Raw genomic sequence first — 22141 nt, forward strand, 5'->3', positions numbered from 1 at the left:
ATAACCAGGTGTTGTGTGATTTTTAACTTAATGTGCGTGGTGTGCTATTACATTAGTTAAACACAAACAATGGTAAAGAGACCGACTTGTTTCAATAAAGATTAAAAATTCAGCTCTGAGAAGGTATGACTCAGAGCTCCTCATTGAAATCAGCAGATGCAGAAACAGCATTAGTCAGCCTACTGCATCACCATGGCAACTGGCTAGGCCCTGAGGCAGTATCTTGTGAGCTGGTATGCTTCCTTGTTCAGTACAGGTCAGACAGCACTGCCTTACATAAAGAGGTTTGACAGCACAGTGTCTTCCTGCCTCACAACAAGGGAACACGCACAGGAGCAACCTCTTTGACTCCCAGTACAGCATGGCAGAGATTTGATCTCAAGTTACTGAATTTACTGGACAAATAATTCCCTCAGCTTGTTCTTCATAGGAGCAAGGAGCCAGCAGGTGTTCACCATCCATCCCTCTTTGTGACGTTGAAGTTTGCCAATCTGTGACAGGGGACCGGTGGACAGCAGGAGGTGAAACCTGAGCTTTGAATCACCAGGTAAGCACTTAAGAGTTGAATTCCATGCTGTCAAAGTGTTGCAGTCAAAGCCTATAGCTTCAGCACAGACACCGAGAAACATGGGTGTTTTGTGGGACTTTTGAGAGGATTAAAATCTATTGTAAGGGCATCAGGTAGAGTTTGTCGATACATAGGGACAGAACAGTCACCTTCAAACTGTGAATTGTGCAGCAAACAACAGGTTCTGGTGTCTGCACTTTGTTCTGTTATTGTTAGCTCTGTTTACTTTCGTTCCTGAATGTAAAACATTTAAGGAGTGTATATTGACCTGAAGGTTCAAAGGTCTCCTCCACACAGCCTACCCTCTGCAGTTTACACAAAACAAGATCATCAGGTGCTCCAGAGAAATGAGCTACATGTCAGTGCAGTCTCGACTTGGTTAGGTCAAGGTCCTGAGATATTGGTCTGTCTGGATATCCCTGATAAGCTCAGAGTGCTGTAGAGTTTACTCTCTTAGTGAACATTCGTCCAATTACTGAGTTCAGACAGCTCTCCTGGCCTGACAAGCACAAAGGATAATAACTTCTGGAAACTTAAAACATTTCCAAATGTCTTTGAAACTTACAGCAAGGAAGGAGACTACTCAGCCCATCATTCCAGGCCTTGCATCCCACTCTTTTCCATGATTCGGAGATGCCGGTGTTGGACTGGGGTGTACAAAGTTAAAAATCACACAACACCAGGTTATAGTCCAACAGGTTTAATTGGAAGCACACTAGCTTTCGGAGCGACAATCACCTGATGAAGGAATGTCGCTCCGAAAGCTAGTGTGCTTCCAATTAAACCTGTTGGACTATAACCTGGTGTTGTGTGATTTTTAACTTTGTACACTCTTTTCCTGTAGTCCTGCAATTACTTTTCTTCTAACATTGATTCAATTAGCTCACAGAATCGGTCATAGAATCCCTACAGTGTAGAAACAGGCCATCCAGCTCATCAAGTCCGCAACCACCCTCCAAACAGCATCCTACCCAGACACACTCCCTAACCTATCCCGGTCAGCCTGCATTTCCCATGGCTAATCCACCCTGACCTGCACATCTTTGCACTGTGGGAGGAAACCGGAGCACCCAGAGGAAACCCATGCAGACACGGGGAGAATGTGCAAACACCACACAGACAGTTGCCTGAGGGGCTGAATGGCCTTTTCCACCCATTAGTTCTTATGTTTTTACCATGAGTACCAATTCTCTTACTGCTCAATCTGCTTCCACTATTTTTTCAGACTGTGTATTCTCTATATTTTTAATCACCCTCATATGATGTGTTATGACACACCACCAGGACTCAAACCCCAGCCTTCTGTCTCAGAGATAGGATCACTACCACGACAAGGAGAAAGTGAGGACTGCAGATGCTGGAGATCAGAGCTGAAAATGTGTTGCTGGAAAAGCGCAGCAGGTCAGGCAGCATCCAAGGAGCAGGAGAATCGATGTTTCGGGCATGAGCCCTTCTTTAGGAATGAGCCTAAAGAAAATGTTTTCCAGCAACACATTTTCAGCTCAGTACCACGACAACCCTTACCAAAGTTTTGGTCATTAGAACTCACTGTGTAAAACATGTCTCTTCACCTCCACCTCATAGGTATTTTACTAATGATACACTTTTAAGAATAGTGTTTTGGACATAAGGTACATACCAATAGCATAATTTGACAACCTGTCCCTGGGTGTTAGTGAGCTCCATCTGCCCCCCCCCCCCATATTGTCACCATCTAATGCTGCAAAATCATTTGTGAACTTGTTTCCAACCTTCTCCGTGTGGTCGATTAAACAGAGACCTGGGAAATACAGGGGAGGTAGGGGGACAGGTTTATAGCTGTGTCTCTCCAGGAATACATGAGGGAAAGTAGGATCATTCCAGAGAAACAGGGATCTCTGCTTCACGTAAACAGTGTGGAAAACCATACAGACCAAACTGGAGTTAATCACTACAGAAACTATAGACCATACAGACCAAATTGGAGTTCATTGTTCCAGAAAGTGTACCCATTATTATGGCGATAGCTATAGTATTCCATGTCTAAAGGCCCCAAAGCTTCTTTTGATAGCTCCTTACAGATGTGTGTAAGGTGGCAGGTGGATAGAGGGGAGAGGGACAGAGGGTGAAGGGTTATATTGGTGGGTGGTTGCTTCAGGAGAGAAGTAGCTGGATGTGAGCTACGGACGAAGCTGGGTGAGGTGGTGGAGGCTTCAGGAGAAGGGGAGGGTGATGGTAGGTGGGGGTGAGTATGCTAGGAGGGTGAGTAAGTAGGTGACAGGTGTGACAGAGAGTGGCAGGTAGATGAGAGGGATCCAGTGAAAAGTTAGCAAATTTGAGGGCTGAGTAGGTCAGGTTCGGGGCTTGTCTGGTTGCCTGGGGTGGAGGTGATTGGCACAGGAAGCCCATGAGGTTTGGGGATGGATTAGTTGTGTATTGATGGGGAGGGGGGACATGTTGAAGTTATGTGGATAATGGTGCATGGTCAGGTGACGCGGTGAGATGTTGTTTAGTCAATGGTACCATGTTTGGATTTAATCCATTTATATTTGCTGGATCACCAACGAGGTCAGTGAGGAGCCCTCTAGGCTCCACCTCGAGCTCACAGTTAGTGCCAGTGTCAGAGTGTTCCAGACACTGCGTAAAACTCCAGCCAAGGTTTTGGCTTCTTGGAAAATTCGCATAGGCCTGAGCAGACCAGTATGAGGGCCAGCTTCCTGCTTGCGGTGTGCAATCGGCCTTTCGATCTGACAGCAGACAATTACAATCCGGAAGGTTCTGACAGCAGTCAGCATGTCTTTAACTGCCCGACAAACACACCCAGGGCCAGGGCATGCAATTAAAGAAAATCACTTGGTTCCTGCCAAATGGAGGGAATGAACACTTTAACTGAAGTGTTTGCCCTACCTGACCACAATTCCACAATTGTATTGTTGAGTAAAGAACTTGCCCTGAATTCCACTTTGGAATGACGGTCTGTGGTTTATAGCTCCCCACATTTTGGTTTGTTCCACAGGCAGGATATTCCCAATCAGTTTACATCTCAGCTCAACATCATCTTGGGAAACCTGTGGCCAACTTGCTGCAGTGCCTTTCTGTCAGGGTTGCTAACCGCAGTTGAGAAGATTCCTGGAGATTTGACCATGTGATGTTTGGATTCATTTGCCAGTCATATTTCTACCCAAATTTAATGATCCTGGGGAGTGCATGAATTAGTGGCTATTTACATAACACTTTAGAACAACACAGTGCTGTTTTTGCCTGCTGTGGAGGGATTACACTTGCTGCTTTTACAAAGTGTAAACTGAGCTGTCAATTCTGTGTTCCTGTCCCATGCCCCCAGTTGAGACACATTGATGGAATTCCATTGCTTGGAGAAGGTAGTTTCTTGGATCTCACCTGGATGTCCTGTTGGAGTTTAAACCAGTGAGAAACATTCAAGGAAATTAATCACTCACCCCCACCATGTGAGCTCAGTGTAATCACCGATGCACAGACCATTAGAAAGTAAAGAAAGCCCTGGGCATGAAATATTCTCCCTTACACTTCCTCCCATAATGGACAAAATGCAATTTCCTGAAGAGAAGATGGTGGGGTGTGGATACAGTCACAGAGATGGACAGGGAGAAGATGGTGGCACTTACCCTGGGGGAGTGGAGAAGGTCATTGATCTTTTTATTGCAATACGGGCCCATCCTTGGCAGCACGGTGGCACAGTGGTTAGCACTGCTGCCTCCCAGCGCTAGGGACCTGGGTTCAATTCCCGCCTCAGGCGACTGACTGTGTGGAGTTTATACATTCTCCCCGTGTCTGCGTGGGTTTCCTCCCACAGGATTCCTTTTGCCTGAAACGTCGATTTCACTGCTCGTTGGATGCTGCCTGAATTGCTGTGCCCTTCCAGCACCACTGATCCACAATCTGGTTTCCAGCATCTGCAGTCATTGTTTTTACCTTATTGGGCTGAAGGGCCTGTTTCCACACTGTCAGTAATCTAATCCTCCAATATGGCGCCCACGCAGATGTCACAGCCTCTACTGCGTCTCCTGGAATAGGAGCGTTGGCAGTGCATCAGCACAGCAAAGGCCTCCAGGTCCCTGTCACAGAGCACAGGAGCCCAGAGGAAACAGCAGCAACAGTGCTAGGCAGCACCAGACGAGCAGTATTTCTCTGGCTGCACAGCAGTCTTTAAACAATGGACGAAGGGGGGAATGCAGATACTGGAGATCAGAGTTGAGACTGTGGTGCTGGAAAAGCACAGCAGGTCAGGCAGCATCCTGATGAAGGGCTTCTGTCCGAAACATCGATTCTCCTACTCCTGGGATGCTGCCTGACCTGCTTGTGTTTTTGCAGCGCCACACTCTCAAACAATGGGGTTATGAGCAAGGGATGCTCATGCATTCTGGGATATATGCAAGTCATTCTGGGAAAGACACATGACTGGGTGGGGTTGGAATTGGATGTGACAGCTGGCATAGGATGGGTTCATAGAATCATGCAGCACAGAAACAGATTCTTCAGTTAAACTTATCCAGACTGATCCAGTTTCCCAAACCAAAGTAGTCCCATTTGCTCGCACTTGGCCCATATCCCTGAGGATCCAATGGATTTCTCAGTAATCCTCCTGGAGTTAGTGACATTGAGGCTCACCAAATCTCATTCAAACTTCACAAAGGTCACGTTTGCTGATTTGTGATGACCCTGTGCCCCTGCTCAGGGTCTGCAGGTTTCACCTTTTCTTTTCCTGGGCTTTTTCTCCTTGTATTCTTAGTGTCTGTAACCCAGTACTTACTTACAGCGGAGCTCCGGCTTAAAGAGACAAATCTGGTCAGATGTCATGTGTAAACTTGCTAGGCCTCATGCCGGAACTCAGACTTAGCCAAAATACATAAAATTCAGCCCATGGTTTCTTGACCAGATCATCTCACAGATTTTTGCTTCTCGTGATCTATCGATCTTAAATAAGTTACTTCACGGTTTTGCAAAGGGTAGGTCATGCCTCACAAACCTTATTGAGTTCTTTCAGAAGATGACCAAATTGGTGGATGAGGGTAAAGCGGTTGATGTGCTGTATATGGATTTCAGTAAGGCGTTTGATAAGGTTCCCCACGGTGGGCTATTGCACTAAATACAGAGGAATGGGATTGAGGGTGACTTTGTTGTTTGGATCAGAAATTGGCTAGCTGAAAGAAGACAGAGGGTGGTGGTTAATGGGAAATGTTCATCCTGGAGTTCAGTCATTAGTGGGATACCACAAGGATCTGTTTTGGGGGCATTGCTGTTTGTCATTTTATAAAAGACCTGGTTGAGGGCATAGAAGGATGAGTTAGTAAATTTGCGAGTGACACTAAGGTAGGCAGATTTGTGGGCAGTGCTGAAGGATGTTGCAGGTTACAGAGGGATAAAGATAAGCTGCAGAGCTGGGCTGAGAGGTGGCAAATGGAGTTTAATGAGGAAAAGTGTGAGGTGATTCACTTTGGAAGGAATAACATGAATGAAGAGTACTGGGCTAATGGTAAGATTCTTGGTCATGTAAATCAGCAGAGAGATCTCGGTGTCCATGTGCATAGATCCCTGAAAGGTGCCACCCAGGTTAATAGGGTTGTTAAGAAGGCAGATGGTATGTTCACTTTTATTGGTAGAGGGACTGAGTTTCGGAGCCATGAGGTTATGCTGCAGCTGTACAAAACTCTGGTGCGGCTGCACTTGGAGTATTGTGTACAGTTCTTGTCTCTGCATTATAGGGAGGATGTAGAAGCTTTGGAAAAGGTTCAGGGGAGATTTACTAAGATGTTGCCTGGTATGGAGGGAAGGTCTTATGAGGAAAGGCTGAGGGACATGAGGCTGTTTTCGTTAGAGAGAAGAAGGTTGAGGGGTGACTTAATAGAGACATATAAGATAATCAGAGGGTTAGATAGGGTGGACAGGGAGAGCCTTTTTCCTCAGACGGTGATGGCTAGCACGAGAGTACAAAGCTTTAAATTGAGGGTGATATAGGACAGATGTCAGAGGTAGTTTCTTTACTCAGAGAATGGTAATGGCATGGAAGGCACAGCCTGCAACAGTAGTAGACTCACCAACTTTAAGGGCATTTAAATGGTCATTGGATAAACATATGGATGAAAATGGAATAGTGTAGGTTAGATGGGTCTCAGATTGGTTCCACAGTTTGGCACAACATTAAGGGCCGAAGGGCCTGTACTGCACTGTAATGTTCTATGTTCTGTGTATGTTCTATGGTCATTTAGCACCCATACCCACATTCAGTGAGCAGGCCTTCTGCACCTAATGCTGGGAGTTTGTTGAGTGAGGGGGTTAGAAGGGGATGGAAATGCTCCTTTGTCCCATGAGAATTAGTTCTTGCTGTGCAGTGCATGCTGAAACTAGCTGCTCGGTGAGCGTGTGGGAAGTGAACAAGGCCTATTCTAGTAGTAAGTTTCATAATAGTTCAGGAGGTTAATAGTACGGGTAAGGTTAGTAAAATGGAGAAAAAGGAAAAATATAGGTAAGTCAACCAAATAATTAAATAGCTCATGAAAACAGATGAAGGATGCCGGTGCAATTGCACATTGTGGGAGTTTTGTGATGCCAGTGTGACCCAGGGTGAACATGTTTGTAGTAAGTGTTTGCAAAATATGCAGCTTTGACTCAAAGCTGGAGGCTGAAGCACAAACACTGAGGAAAATCACGGAGGGCGGAATTAGCCAAAGAAAGAAGGCAGTCCCTGTCCTGCGCTGAGGGACTTGGTCACTGGTCAGGAACAGGTAACTATGACAGCAGGTGAGATGGGGAAAGGAGACCAAGGAAAAAATCTGCAGGACTCTTGGACTGTACAACAGGTTTGAGGTTCTTGTAGGGTGTTTAACTAGAGTGGGGGCTGTGTGTTTAAACAGAGTGGGGGCTGTGTGTTTAACTAGAGTGGGGGCTGTGTGTTTAAACAGAGTGGGGGCTGGGTGTTTAAACAGAGTGGGGGCTGGGTGTTTAAACAGAGTGGGGGCTGGGTGTTTAACTAGAGTGGGGGCTGTGTGTTTAAACAGAGTGGGGGCTGGGTGTTTAAACAGAGTGGGGGCTGTGTGTTTAAACAGAGTGGGGGCTGGGTGTTTAAACAGAGTGGGGGCTGGGTGTTTAACTAGAGTGGGGGCTGTGTGTTTAAACAGAGTGGGGGCTGGGTGTTTAAACAGAGTGGGGGCTGGGTGTTTAACTAGAGTGGGGGCTGTGTGTTTAAACAGAGTGGGGGCTGGGTGTTTAAACAGAGTGGGGGCTGTGTGTTTAAACAGAGTGGGGGCTGGGTGTTTAAACAGAGTGGGGGCTGGGTGTTTAAACAGAGTGGGGGCTGTGTGTTTAAATAGAGTGGGGGCTGTGTGTTTAACTAGAGTGGGGGCTGTGTGTTTAAACAGAGTGGGGGCTGTGTGTTTAAACAGAGTGGGGGCTGTGTGTTTAACTAGAGTGGGGGCTGTGTGTTTAAACAGAGTGGGGGCTGTGTGTTTAACTAGAGTGGGGGCTGTGTGTTTAAACAGAGTGGGGGCAGTGTGTTTAAACAGAGTGGGGGCTGTGTGTTTAAACAGAGTGGGGGCTGTGTGTTTAACCAGAGTGGGGGCTGTGTGTTTAACTAGAGTGGGGGCTGTGTGTTTAAACAGAGTGGGGGCTGTGTGTTTAACTAGAGTGGGGGCTGTGTGTTTAACCAGAGTGGGGGCTGTGTGTTTAACTAGAGTGGGGGCTGTGTGTTTAACCAGAGTGGGGGCTGTGTGTTTAAACAGAGTGGGGGCTGTGTGTTTAACTAGAGTGGGGGCTGTGTGTTTAACCAGAGTGGGGGCTGTGTGTTTAACTAGAGTGGGGGCTGTGTGTTTAAACAGAGTGGGGGCTGTGTGTTTAACTAGAGTGGGGGCAGTGTGTTTAAACAGAGTGGGGGCTGGGTGTTTAAACAGAGTGGGGGCTGTGTGTTTAACTAGAGTGGGGGCTGTGTGTTTAAACAGAGTGGGGGCTGTGTGTTTAACTAGAGTGGGGGCTGTGTGTTTAAACAGAGTGGGGGCTGTGTGTTTAACTAGAGTGGGGGCTGTGTGTTTAACCAGAGTGGGGGCTGTGTGTTTAACTAGAGTGGGGGCTGTGTGTTTAAACAGAGTGGGGGCTGGGTGTTTAAACAGAGTGGGGGCTGTGTGTTTAAACAGAGTGGGGGCTGTGTGTTTAACTAGAGTGGGGGCTGTGTGTTTAACTAGAGTGTGGGCAGTGTGTTTAAACAGAGTGTGGGCTGTGTGTTTAACTAGAGTGGGGGCTGTGTGTTTAAACAGAGTGGGGGCTGGGTGTTTAAACAGAGTGGGGGCTGTGTGTTTAAACAGAGTGGGGGCTGGGTGTTTAAATAGAGTGAGGGCTGTGTGTTTAACTAGAGTGGGGGCTGTGTGTTTGAATAGAGTGGGGGCTGTGTGTGTGATGAGTGAAGTGGCCATAGCACCATGGTCCAGGAAGGCATTCAAATTGGAAGGTACAAAGAAAATGTGTTGTTGGACGGAGAATGGGGGTCACTTTTACTCAGTTGGCTGAATGGTTGGTTGGCAAAGTGGGGTGATGCCAACAACAAGGGTAAGAGGGCACGGTGAGTGAGAGGGTTAGCGCCGCTGCCTAACAGCACCAGTGACCTAGGTGTGATTCTCCCCTCAGGCGGCTGTCTGTATGGAGCTTGCACACTCTCCCCATGTCTGCGTGGGTTTCCTACACATGTTCGGGTTTGCTGCCATAGTCAGGTTAGCTGGGTTAGCCGTGCTAAATTGCCCATTGTGTCCAGAGTGGATTAGTCATCAGAAATGCAGGTTTACACGGATAGGGTAGGGATGAGGGTGTGGGTCAATGTGGACAGGATGGGCCAAATGGCCTGTTTCCACATCGTAAGGATTCTATGATTGACACGATTGGCTTGAAACAGAGTAGAGACAGCTGTGTTATCTCCCCAATGGCAGGGGTCAGACACCTGCTCACACCTGGAGAGGAGCTTACAGTGGCAGGGAATGGATCTAGTTATCATGGTCCACATAGGTGCCACACCAACAGGACAAAAAGGGAGATTTGACACAGTCAAATGTGGGGGACTCCATCAAGAAGTGGAATGTCAAATTTAATAATCTCTGAATTATTACTAAGCCAGTGCAATTTAGCAGAGGGCAAACAAGGTTAGAGAAGGGAATACATGGGTCAGAGATTAGTGGAGCACTGACACCAGTACTGAGGAAAGTGGGATCGGTCCCCATTCGGATAATCTCCACCTGAACCATTCCAGGTGTAACATAACTGAGGAAATATAAGCTGGGGAAATATGAAAGATTTTAAACTAAATAGTGGGAGCCCGGGAAGTTGTGGTAAATCAAAGAGAGACAAGTCAAGAAAGGAAGATATTTATATGTGAAATGATGATCAGATCATGGCAGGAGGGGTAGATAATGCAGATTTCATTGCAACTGAACAGAAACAGTTAGAGATTACAAAAGTAGTAAAATCATTCGACATGAAGTAGATAAACTAATTGCAATTAATAAAAATAAGTGTAATCTAATAAGGATGGTATCAGACGCAAGGACTGAAGGATGACATCGACTGAGACCTAAATATTGGGGAGTGCACAGCATTTTTAAATGATAGATGGGAATGATGGTATTAGTACAATAGAGAAGGATGATTAAGCTCAGAAAAAACAAAATGTGGAAGTGGCTTTAAAGGCAAGATGTCATTGTGAGAGTGATGTACAGGCCCATTAACAGTAACCACATGAGAGAGTGTTTTCATTGAGACCAGTGCCTTGACAAATTACTTAATTAGGGTAAACAGTTGAGGTGGGGGTGGGTGCGGGGTACAGGGGAGAGTTCACATCAGATGTAATTTGGAAGATTAAAGAGAAGGATAGCGATTTGGATACTGAAACCAGAGTATATGAGGAAACGCTAGAGTGTACAAAAATAACACCATGCCAACAGATGATGTCAAAGTTGACAAAAAACGGTTAAAAAAACAGAATTAAAAGCTGTGGAAACAGGCCATTTGGCCCAACAAGTCTACACCAACCCTCCGATGAGTAACCCACCCAGACCCATTTCTCTACACTTACCCCTGACTAATGCATCTAACACGATGGACAATTTTGCATGGCCAAGTAACCTGATCATCACATCTTTGGACAGTGGGAGGAAACTGGTGCAAACCCATGCAGCCACAGGGAGAATGTGCAAACTCCACACAGACAGTCACCCGAGGCTAGAATTGAACCTGGGTCTCCGGTGCTGTGAGGCAGCAGTGCTAACTACTGAGACACTATGCCACCCTTTATATCTGAATTCTCTCAACATTTGCAACATAATGAATGAATCAATATCACAAATAGGCAAAAAGTGTATGATGTATTAGCAGTTCCAAAAACATGGTTGCACAGTGACCAAGGTTGAGATCTAAATATTCAAGAGTTATTTGACATTTAGAAAGTCATGATATAATCAGACAGAGTCAATATGGTTTTGTGATTGGGAATTAGGTGGGTAAAGGGGAACTGGTAGATGTGAAACATAAACAGAAATTGCTGGAAAAGCTCAGCAGGTCTGGCAGCATCTGTGGAGAGAAATCAGTGTTACAAAGATTTAAATCACATGGGATTTGGGGTAGGCTGGCTAGATGGATACACGGTAAAAACAATAGACTGCAGATGCTGGAAACCAGATTCTGGATCAGTGGTGCTGGAAGAGCACAGCTGTTCAGGTAGCATCCGAGGAGCAGGAAAATCGCAGGCAAAAGCCCTTCATCAGGAATACAGGCAGAGAGCCTGAAGGGTAGAGAGATAAGTGAGAGGAGGGTGGGGGTGGGGAGAAAGTAGCATAGAGTACCATAGGTGAGTGGGGGTGGGGATGAAGGTGATATGTCGGTGCTGGGGGGGGGGGGGGGGGGGGTGGAGGGTGGAGGGTGGAGTGGCTAGGTGGAGAAGAAGATAGGCAGGTAAGACAAGTCATGGGGACAAAACTGGCTTGGCCATAGCAGACAGAGGGTAATGGTGGAAGGATATTTTTCAGAATGAAGACCAGTAACTCGTGGTGTTCCACAGGGACCAGTCTTAGGCCCTCTGTTGTCTGTAGCATATATAAATGACCTGGAGGAAAATGTGGGTGGTCTGATTAGTAAGTTTGCAGATGACACAAAGCTTGGTAGAGTTGCCGATAGTGCAGGTGATTCTGAAAGGATATAGATAGAGTGGCGACTTGGGCACAGAAATGGCAAATGGAGTTCAATCCAGACAAATGTGAGGTGATGCATTTTGGAGGATCAAATTTACTATGATTGAACTGTAAATGGCAGAACCCTTAGGAACATTACCATAAAAACGGATCTGTGTGCGCAGGTCCACGGTTCCCTACAAGTGACCAAGGTGATGAAGCAAGCAGATGGCATGCTCACCCTCATTGGCCAGGGCATGGAGTACAAGAGTCAACAAACCATTTTACAGCTCGGTAAAACTTTTGTTAGGCTGCATCTGGAGTATTGGGTGCAGGTTTGGTCGCCACATTACCAGAAGGATGTGGAAGCTTTGGAGAGAGTGCAGAGAAGGTTCACCAGGGTGTCGCCTGGTCTCGAGGGCATTGACTCTGAGGAAAGGTTAAACAGACCAGGATTGTTTTCACATTGGAAAGATGGCGGCTGAGAGGAGACCTGATAGAGGTCTCCACAATGAAGAGAAACATAAACAGGGTGGATAGTCCGAGGCTTCGTACCAGGATTGAAGTTTCAATTACAGGGTTAACGGTAGGGTTCTTAGTGAGGTGGAGGAGCAGAGGGATCTTGGGGTCTATGTTCATAGATCTTTGAAAGTTGCCACTCAGGTGGATAGAGCTTGTAAGAAGGCTTATGGTGTATTAGCGTTCATTAGCAGAGGGATAGAATTCAAGAGTCATGAGGTGATGTTGCAGCTGTATAGGACCTTGGTTAGGCCACATTTGGAGTACTGTGTGCAGTTCTGGTCGTCTCACTTTAGGAAAGATGTGGAAGCTTTGGAGAGGGTGCAGAGAAGATTTACCAGGATGTTGCCTGGAATGGAGAATAGGTCGTACGAGGATAGGTTGAGAGTGCTAGGCCTTTTCTCATTGGAATGGTGAAGGATGAGGGGTGACTTGATCGAGGTTTATAAGATAATCAGGGGAATAGATAGAGTTGACAGTCAGAAACTTTTTCCCCGGGTACAACAGAGTGTTACAAGGGGACATAAATTTAAGGTGAAGGGTGGAAGGTATAGGGGAGATGTCAGGGGTGGGTTCTTTACCCAGAGAGTGGTGGGGGCATGGAATGCGCTGCCTGTGGGAGTGGCAGAGTCAGAATCTTTGGTGACCTTTAAGCGGCAATTGGATAGGTACATGGATGGGTGCTTAAGCTAGGACAAATGTTCGGCACAACATCGTGGGCCGAAGGGCCTGTTCTGTGCTGTATTGTTCTTGTTCTATTAAAAGGGGTCACAGGTTCAAGGGGAGAGGGGTCAGGTTAAGGGAGATGTGCCGGGGGAAGTTTTTCGTGCAGAGAGTGGTAGGAGCCTGGAACACAGTGCCAGAAGAGGTGGTGGAAGCCGGCACAATCACAACGTTTTAGAGGCATCTGGATGGTTACAGGAATAGGGAAGGAATAGAGGGATAGAAGGTTTGTTTTTGGTTGGGTTAGGGCACAATGATCGGCACAGGCTTGGAGGGCCTGTGTTGCAGTTCCCTTTTGTTCTTTTGTGTTTAATGTTTCGGGTCAAGTGACCCCAGCAGCTGTTGTTTATTTCAATTTCCAAACGTAATTTGATAAGATGCCTTATAAAAAGGTAACTAGGCAAAGAAGGTGAATGGTGTGAGGGTGATATAATTAGCTTTACTGGAGAATGATTAACTTACAGGAAAGGTATTTGGGACTGATGTGACACTCTCAGATTGATAAACTGCACAGAAATCAGTACTGAGACCTTAACTGTTTAAAATCCACAACAATGTTTTGTGTGAAGGGAGCAGTGACATTGTAGCCAGACATACTGACAATGTGAAGTTAAGTAGAAAACCAAGTTGTGGGGAGGATACAAAGGAAATTAAATTGGTGATGTGTGTGGGCATACATTTGGTACACGGAATTTTGCCGATAGAAAATAATGCAAGAATATTTGGCAGGAAGGACAGGAAACCAGTATTATTTAAGCAGAAAGAGCAGAATGTTGTGATTCATAAATCACAAAATGTCATCACACAAATACAGCAAGAAACCAAGAAGGCAAATAGAATGCGGATTTTTCTTGCAAAAGGTATGGAGTTAAAAGCAGAATATTGGTGAGGTCACATGTGGAATACCGTGATTGGATTTAATCTCCTTACTTCGGAAGGGATAGGATTGCATTGAAAGCAATTCAGAGAAGGATCGTTTGACTGGTTTCTGGAGTTTAAAAATGTGTTGCTGAAAAAGCGCAGCAGGTCAGGCAGCATCAAAGGAGAAGGAGAATCGATGTTTCGGGCATAAGCCCTTCTTCTGGAGTAACAGATTATTTTATGAGGCAAGGTGGAGTAGGTCGGGCCTGTACGCAGTGGTGGGGTGATCTTTCTGAAACATAACAGATCCTGAGGGGACTTGACAGGGTGAATGCTGAGAGGACATTTTCTTTTGTGGGGAAATCTGAAACCGCAGGACACAGTTTTGAAATAATGGGCCTCCCACTTAAGACAGAGAGGGTTAATCATCTTGGGAATTCTCCTTGCCTGAGAGCAGTGCAGAGCAGTGGAGGCTGACTCTTTAAATACATTCAATGCTGCCTTAGACAACTTTATTTTTTGTTTAACAATGGAGTCAGGAGTTATGGGATGCATGCAGGTAAGCTCACAACCAGACCAGCCAGTTCTGAAAAAAAGGTCATACCAGACTCAAAAGTTTAACTCTTTCTCTCTCCACAGGTGCTGCCAGATCTGCTGAGTTTCTCCAGCATTCTCTCTTTTTGTTTCAGTCATGATCTTATTATTCAGTAGGCTAGGTTTGGGGGGCTAACTGCAGCTCAGATTTCTCATTTCCCTTCATTTTGAATTGCCCTTGGGGATGTTGGTGATGTGCAGTTGATATTCATGTGGTGTTGGTAGACTCAGTGCTGTTTGCAGGAGAATGTTCCCATAGCAACAGTGAAGGGATGGTGATATAATTCTGAGTCAGGATGGTAAATGGCTTTTTTGCTGTTCATATATGGGATGAGGGCATCGCTGTCTAGACCAGCATTTATAGCCCAGAGGGTAATTACAGGTCAACCAATTGCTGTGAGCCTGCAGTCACAGGCCGGACCAGGTAAGGATGGCAGCTTCCTTCTCTAAAGGACATTGGTGAACCAAATGGGTTTTTCCAACAATGGACTCATGGTCATCAGTCGACTCTTAATTCCAGGTTTATGTTTTTAATTAAATTCCACCATGTGCTGTGGTGGGATTTGAACCCTGGTCCCTAGAACATTATATGGGTCTCAGGATTATCAGTCCAGTGATAATGCCACTAGGCCATCACTTGGAGGGAAGCTTGCATGTGGTGGTGTTCCCATGTACCTGCTGTCCTTGGCGATGGAAGTGGTCCTGGGTTTGGAAGGTGCGGTCAAAGGAGCCTTGGTGAGTTGCTGCAGCGCAGCTGATAGATGGTATACAATACTGGCTCTACATTGGTAATGAAGAAAGAATGAATGCTGAAGGTGATGGATGGGATGCCAATCACGTGAGTACTTTAGTGTGAATGGTCAAGTGGAGAGTAGTCCGTTGCAGTATGGCTTGTACTCAGTATCTACCCTCAATAGCAAGTCATGGCAAACACTTCCTTTATTGGGTCACATGATGTTCTTAAGCTTGGGGCACTGGCAATAAGGCGTCAGGCTGTGCTCCCTGTACACATTACAGAAACCCTTCAGCTATTCTAGAAATGCTTCTTAAAGAACTGATCTTCTTCCCTTGACAGGTCCCTGTGGACTGAGGAAACCTAACTTGCAATGGAAAGCAACCCCTTGGAAGAGCACAGGCCTGGCCTACTGCCATGGTTTATTGCAGCAACTCAGATCCTTGGCCTAGCTGCTGTGGTCATGACTGGTGTGTGGATGGGTCACTACGAAGGGGGGTTTGCGTGGGATGGAGGTGCGCTCCAGTTCAATGTGCACCCTCTCTGTATGGTGGTTGGAATGATCTTCCTCTATGGAGACTGTGAGTACTGGAGAAACTCTCCATTGGATTCTTCAGTTTGAAAAATTACACTTTGTTAAATAGACGATTGTGTCGCAAGTGAAAAAATGCCCCACCCTCGCCCAAGTGCTGGTGAGAGGTGTTTGTGTATATACCAGAGTCTGCATCACAATTTATTGATTAAATATGAATAATATAGCAAGAAATCAATTTCCAGTCTTTCTATTTTGCCTTCATAAAACCCCTACAGTGTGGAAACAGGCCCTTTGACCTAACAAGTCCGCCCCACCCTCCGAAGAGTAATCTACCCAGACCCATTCTCCAAAGTTTACCCCTGACTAATGCACCTAACCTACACATCTCTGAACGCTATGGACAATTTTAGCCTGGCCAGTTCATCTAACCTGCACATCTTTGGACTGTGGGAGGAAGCCCACACAGACAGGGGGAGAATGTACAAACTCCACACAGACAGTCGCCCAAGGCTGGAATCAAACCCGGGTCCCTGGCGCAGTGAGGCAGCAGTGCTAACCACTGAGCCACCGTGCCCCACCATTCCCTAATCCCCATTAAAGCTGTGTTAGTACACCATGGAGGTACATTGAGAATACAGAATAATGACAGGCTGGAGCCATTAAACGTTGGGATCAGAGAAACAAGCAGAGACCTTGGAAGATTTTGATTCTGATACCATCTAGATGCTAGGCTCTGGAATTACCCCCCCCCCCCCCCCCAGATGTCTGTATGTGCCTCTCCATCCCCCTTTAACATACCCCTTCAAAACCTAAAGCTTTGACTATGGTCACCTGTCCTAATGTTACTTTGTGAATGCAATGTAAGAATGCACCTTGGAATGTTTCGATAGGTTAAATATACCATAGAAATACAAGCTATAAACCAGCAAATTTGAGAATTACAAACCTCGCAGCATCTGCTACACTCTGTTAATAAAACTGGGGGAGAACGTCCTTAAGTAACCCTGAGCAGTACGTGAAGCTGATCATTCATAGACGAAAACCATTTGGTCAAATAATAGCTAGGGTCATTGCCATTACTCTAATTTGAACAGACATGCATCCAGTCTCTGCAAACAGGCCCAGGAATATGCCTGAGCAGTGTCTAGTGGCTGTCACATGAAGGATTCATTTACCTATCCCAGAGCTGACAATTTGCTGAAGACTGGTGCTTTTAATGAAATTTCCAGGTACAATGAGAATGGCAAATGTGCTCCTAAACAGATAAGCTGCTGACTGCAAATCAAACAGAGATCTTTGGCATAGAAAATCAGATCAGTTTGTGGCCTTGGGCTTGATGAATTCAATTTCAAACTCTTTGACTGTGGAAGGGGAAAATTATCTAGCTGTGCAGTTAACGTAATTGTGCTTACTCAATTACACCCTCAGGTTAATTTAAATCAAATCATCCCTGACTCGTTCCACTTCCTTGATGGTTATTGACCAGTTGACTGTGAGGGGCCCTATTTAATTTCTATAATCCATTCTGTGGTGTCCAGCATGAGTTGAAGTCAAACACCAGGCTACATCCAAACATAGTAATACCCAAGTCAACAACAAAACCTTACTCTGAAACTGCAGGTCTCATAATCTGATAATTTCTCCAGCAGAGGAAGCTCACCAGGGCTGGAGAGTTTCGATGGGCTGGGATTGTTTTCTTTAGAATAGAGAAGGTGAGTAGGGTCCTGATTGAGGTCTACTAAATTATGAGTCACATAGACATGATATGCATATACTTTTCCCCTTGGTAGACAGATCAGTAATCAGAAGGTATAGATTTAAGTTAAGCGGCACAAGGTTTAGAGCAGATTTAAGGTAGAATTATTTCACTCAGCGGGTGGTGTATATCTGGAAGGGTGGTAGAGGCAGCAAACATTAGTTTGTTTAAGAGCTATTTAGATGAATACTTGAAATGCCACAGCATACCAGGTTATGGGTCAAGTCCTGGAAAATGGGTTTGGACAGGATAGGTATTTGGTGGCTGTCTCAGACACAGTGGGCCAAAGGCCCAAGTTTCTGCTGTACAATTCTACCACCAAGCCTACTTCTTCATCAGTTTACCACAGCCAGCTGCCTCACAGCATGGCTCCACATATACAGGCAAAACGCAGTGTGACACAACAGACCATCACAAGCCCTGGTTCCTGGGATTGTCTCACCAGGAGCCTCAGACATTTACCCTTGACCCCTGCCAGAAAAGCCAAGGACCAGGAGGAAACTACCTCCTTCTACATTGAAGGTCAGTGCCATATTAAAACACGGGAATACAGAGCAAATCAGGAAAAGTAGAGGCTCATGAAGACTCAACCTTGCCCTAAGTGTAAGAGTCTGGAAGCCAGGCTCTAGTTTTATCAAGTCATGGGCAGACTCCATCTGGGATACACATCGCTCAGGACACCAAAGCCTTGATATTGGAGGGGTGTAGCATAGAATAACAAAATGAGAACATGGGGCAATGGAAAGTAATTAGAGGTCATTAATAATCACTAATGATCTAATTGAATGGCACAGAAACTAAAGCTGTGCTGTCATCTCCTCCTGTTCCTGTTTCTTGATCTACGCACACAAAATGGGTACCCAAGGTTTAAAAGAAATGTCCATAGGGTGTGATTGTCACAGACGAGACCAACAGTTATTGCTTATCCCTTATCGCCACCTCTTTGAACTCTGCAGCCCATGTGGTGCAGGGACACCCACAATGCTGTTGGGCTCCAAGTTCCAGGATTTTGGTCAATTGACAGTGAAGGATTGGTATTATTCTTCTAAATTAGGATGGTGAATGACTTAGAGGGGTATTTACAGGTGGTGGTGTTCCTATGTATCTGCTGGCCTTGTCATTTTATGGGTTAGAGTTCCTGAGCTTGGAAGGTGCTGTCTAAGGAGCCTTGGTGAGTTGCTACAGTGCATCTTGTAGATAGTACACACTGCTGCTACTCAGCGTCAGTGGTGAAGGGAGTGGGTGCTTGTGGATGTGGTGCCAATTATGCGGGCTGCTTTGTCCTGGATGGTGTCGAGCTTCTTGAGTGTTGTTAGAGCTGTCCCCATCCAGGGCACATGGGGAGGATTCCATCAGACTCCTGATTTGTACCTTGTAGATGGTGGAAAGGCTTTGGGGAGTCAAGAGGTGAGTTACTCGCCGCAGTATTCCTAGCCTCTGACTTGCTCTTGTAGTCACTGTGTTTATTTAGCTAGTCCAGTTCAGTTTCTGGTTAATGGAAATTCCCAGTTGCGGAAAAAATAGAGATTTCCCGGGAACGAAACAATGTTTGGGAAGCATCAGCAAATTGGCAGCCTAATTGGTGCAGACATGATAGGTGAATGGCCTTGTCTTGCACCATAACATTCTGTGAGTCTCATTCTCCTTTTGGGGTCTAGATGGTCATCATTTCTGTCAGCACAAATGCCTCTTTGAACATTCCTCTTGACCAGATATAAAGAAAGTTAAAATGTTGTGCGATGGGGTGGGAGGAGATGACCGTTTGGCGGATGGTTCTGTTTTCAGGTTGGTGTAGGATGTCAATATGTCACTGGGTTGGATGTGGTGTCCAGCCAATAGCTGGAGCATAGGCAGAAAATCGTGAGCTGAATCCTCCAGGAATGGACTCAATCCCAGTTGACACCACGATTGCAAGGCAGGATGGGGTGGGTGTGTTTGAAATTGAAGGAAAAGGAGACGGATTGGGAGGTAAGAAGGACTGTATATCTAAAGTTACAGAGAAAAATTATACACAAGAATGTTCCCCAATCCCACCTCCATTATAATACAGGAGGGATGCTGGAATTGACCAGAATCATAGAATTATACAGCACAGACACAGGCCCTTTGCTCCATCTCATCTATGCAGACCGGGTTTCCTAAACTGAACACTTCCCATTTGTCCATATTTAGTCTATATCCATCTAAACCTTACCTCTCCATGTACCTGTCCAGAGGCTGCTCCTGCTGAAAGGGTTAAATGCCAGATATAAAAATGCAGACTGACGGAATGCTGTGGTATATGTCTGTAGCACAGTTAAGTTCTCCCAGAACACTGTTAATGTGCTTGCCCTATTTGCACACCTCATTCTCACACCTCTTCACCACCCATTCTCTAGTTTCATCATGTCTCAGGCAATCTCCCAGAGCCTACGTTACAATAATAGCTTTCTCTATGTCCAAAGATATGCAGCTCAGTGGCTTGGCTAAATTGCCCGCAGTGTTCAGGGATGTGTAGTCCAGGTTGGTTAGCCATGGGAAATGTAGAGTTACAGAGATAGGCTAGTGGATTGGGTCTGGGTGTCATGCTCTTCAGTGAGTTGGTGTGGACTTGATGGGCCGAATGGCCTGCTGTCGGGATCTATGATTCCATGATATCTGGACGTTGAGTGGAATAAAGGAGGCTATAATCAGAGCTGCTGATTATCTGGTGTTGCTTCACCTGATCAGCCTGTATGTTCAAGTGTGTTTTTCAATTTTCAAAAGTGACGTTTTAAGGGACTCAGACTCTCCCTTGCTAACACTGTAATCTCTTGGTAATCTAATGTCTTCATAACTAAATCCTGTGCTTTACTCAGAATCTCCTTCTCTAAGAGACTGAGATGAACATCACCAAAGACGTATCCTCACTTCCTGACGGTTACTGATAACTAAATGTATTTCTCCTGCAGCAATCCTGGTGTACCGAGTGTTCAAACATGAGAACAAAACTACCGTGAAGATCCTACACACAGCCATCCACCTGATTGGATTGATAGCCACCATTGTTGGTAGGCCTGATGTGGGTTCAGTGGGAATGGCAGTGTCATCTTGTGAGGGGGGTGTCTGAATGGGAGTAGGATGACAAGGAGTCAAACAAAATGAAAATTGGGAGAGATGTAAGAGACACGAGCAAGAGAGAGTGTGTGTGAGAGAGAGTGCAAGAGCCAGAAAGAGAGAGAGCGAGAGAGTTGGATGAGGGGGATAGAGACTGGTGCAGCACAGTGGCTCAGTGGTTAGCACTGCTGCCTCACAGCACCAGGAACCTGGGTTCGATTTCAATCTTGGGCAACTGTCTGTTTGGAGTTTGTATGTTCTCCCTGTGTCTGTATGGGTTTCCTCCCACAGTCACAAAGATGTGCAGATGAATTAGCCATGGTGTGCAGGCAGGGTGGGTTAGCCATGGGGAATGCACGGTTATAGGGATGGGGTGGGATGCTGTTCGGAGAGTCAGCATGGATGTGCTGGGTTGAATGACCCAGACAAACATTGGTTGTTTACTGGAATCAGCATGTGATGACCAACAACATGAGGGTGGTGGTGACATTGTGAGAGAGTTGCACCTCCCTCGGACTTTGTGCATGATCGGGGGCTGGGAATGAGCAACCGTCTGAGGTTAAAATGTGTGGATTCTGATTGTGCAATTTTTTCCAACTCCTAGGTTTGGTTGCGGTGTTTCAGTTCCACTCAGCACAGAATATACCCAACATGTACAGTCTACACAGCTGGTGCGGCCTCATAACTGTCATTCTCTTCTGCACACAGGTTAGTGCCCGTCACTGTGTCACTTCCAGGAAGGGTCGCCCAGGACCAGTGCCAATTTACCCAGAACTCTCCCTCCCTGTCCCTTAAACTAACGAGGGAAAGGTGGATTATTTGGAAAAATGCAGACTATGTTAAATTGTTTGGAAATGGCATCGAAAGGGGTGAAGCTGAAATATGAAGGAATTGGGTGGATGAGACGGGTTTGGGCTTCAGGGAGTGGGGATGATAAAATCTCCCATGGTCCTGTAGATCCAGTTGGAGCGACTTGTACCCACTCCCTGGTTGACCTGCTTTTTCAATATCATTACCTGTCACGTGCTGTGTCAGTGTTGAAGGTTAAAGTGTGTGTTTTGTTTTGGCTCTCCTTCACAGTGGGTGCTGGGACTGGTGTTCTTCCTGTTTCCTGGTGTGGCCTACTCTCTCCGAGCCTCATACCGGCCTCTACATGTCTTCTTTGGCCTTGCACTCTTTGTTCTGGCTATCGGGACTTGCCTGCTCGGGATCACTGAGAAACTGCTCTTCTCCATCAGGTGAGGATCACTGGGACACTGCAGGGAGGAGAGGACATTTGTGAAGTCCTCAAACAGGATGTGGGGCTTACCTTGCGGATGCAGTGGCCCAGTGCTACGGAAAGTCACATGGTGGATCCCTAGCTTGTGCCAAGCTGCTGAGCTCAGTGCCACAGTTGGCGTCTGTACCATAGAGTCTGGGCAAAATGGGTGAGGGCCAGTAGGATGAGCCTGGATTGCTGGATTCTCAGTGGCATCTTGCTGCAGAGCTTGTGCAGATAGATGTTGGATGAGACCTCCATGAGATTAACTCCTCTCCAGTCTCGGCTCAGATCTCTCCAAATGGTCCTCTGCCATATGCTGGCCAATTGGTCATTGCCAATTAGACCATGGAACAAGAGCCCCTT

The 22141-nt window shown here is 46.1% G+C and overlaps 1 protein-coding gene across 2 annotated transcripts in view; it reads left to right on the forward strand.

Annotated features, from left to right (window-relative positions):
• The first annotated feature begins 243 nt into the window (after positions 1 to 243).
• cyb561 (cytochrome b561) overlaps positions 244 to 22141 on the forward strand; it is a 31349-nt gene continuing 9451 nt past the window's right edge. Inside the window, exons 1-5 of one of the 2 annotated variants that reach the window (XM_043694650.2) lie at positions 244 to 547; positions 15494 to 15732; positions 20373 to 20471; positions 21122 to 21225; positions 21598 to 21755. In XM_043694650.2, the coding sequence (XP_043550585.1) occupies positions 15525 to 15732; positions 20373 to 20471; positions 21122 to 21225; positions 21598 to 21755 (569 nt within the window). In that variant the 5' untranslated portion in view covers positions 244 to 547; positions 15494 to 15524. Of the gene's footprint in view, positions 548 to 14747; positions 14843 to 15493; positions 15733 to 20372; positions 20472 to 21121; positions 21226 to 21597; positions 21756 to 22141 lie in introns of those variants that run through there. The other variant, XM_087977992.1, reaches the window with a different exon arrangement.

Source organism: Chiloscyllium plagiosum, unplaced genomic scaffold, assembly GCF_037043375.1.
Source record: "Chiloscyllium plagiosum isolate Xiang-an unplaced genomic scaffold, Cpla_swu_hap1 HiC_scaffold_32, whole genome shotgun sequence".
NCBI lineage: Eukaryota > Metazoa > Chordata > Chondrichthyes > Orectolobiformes > Hemiscylliidae > Chiloscyllium > Chiloscyllium plagiosum.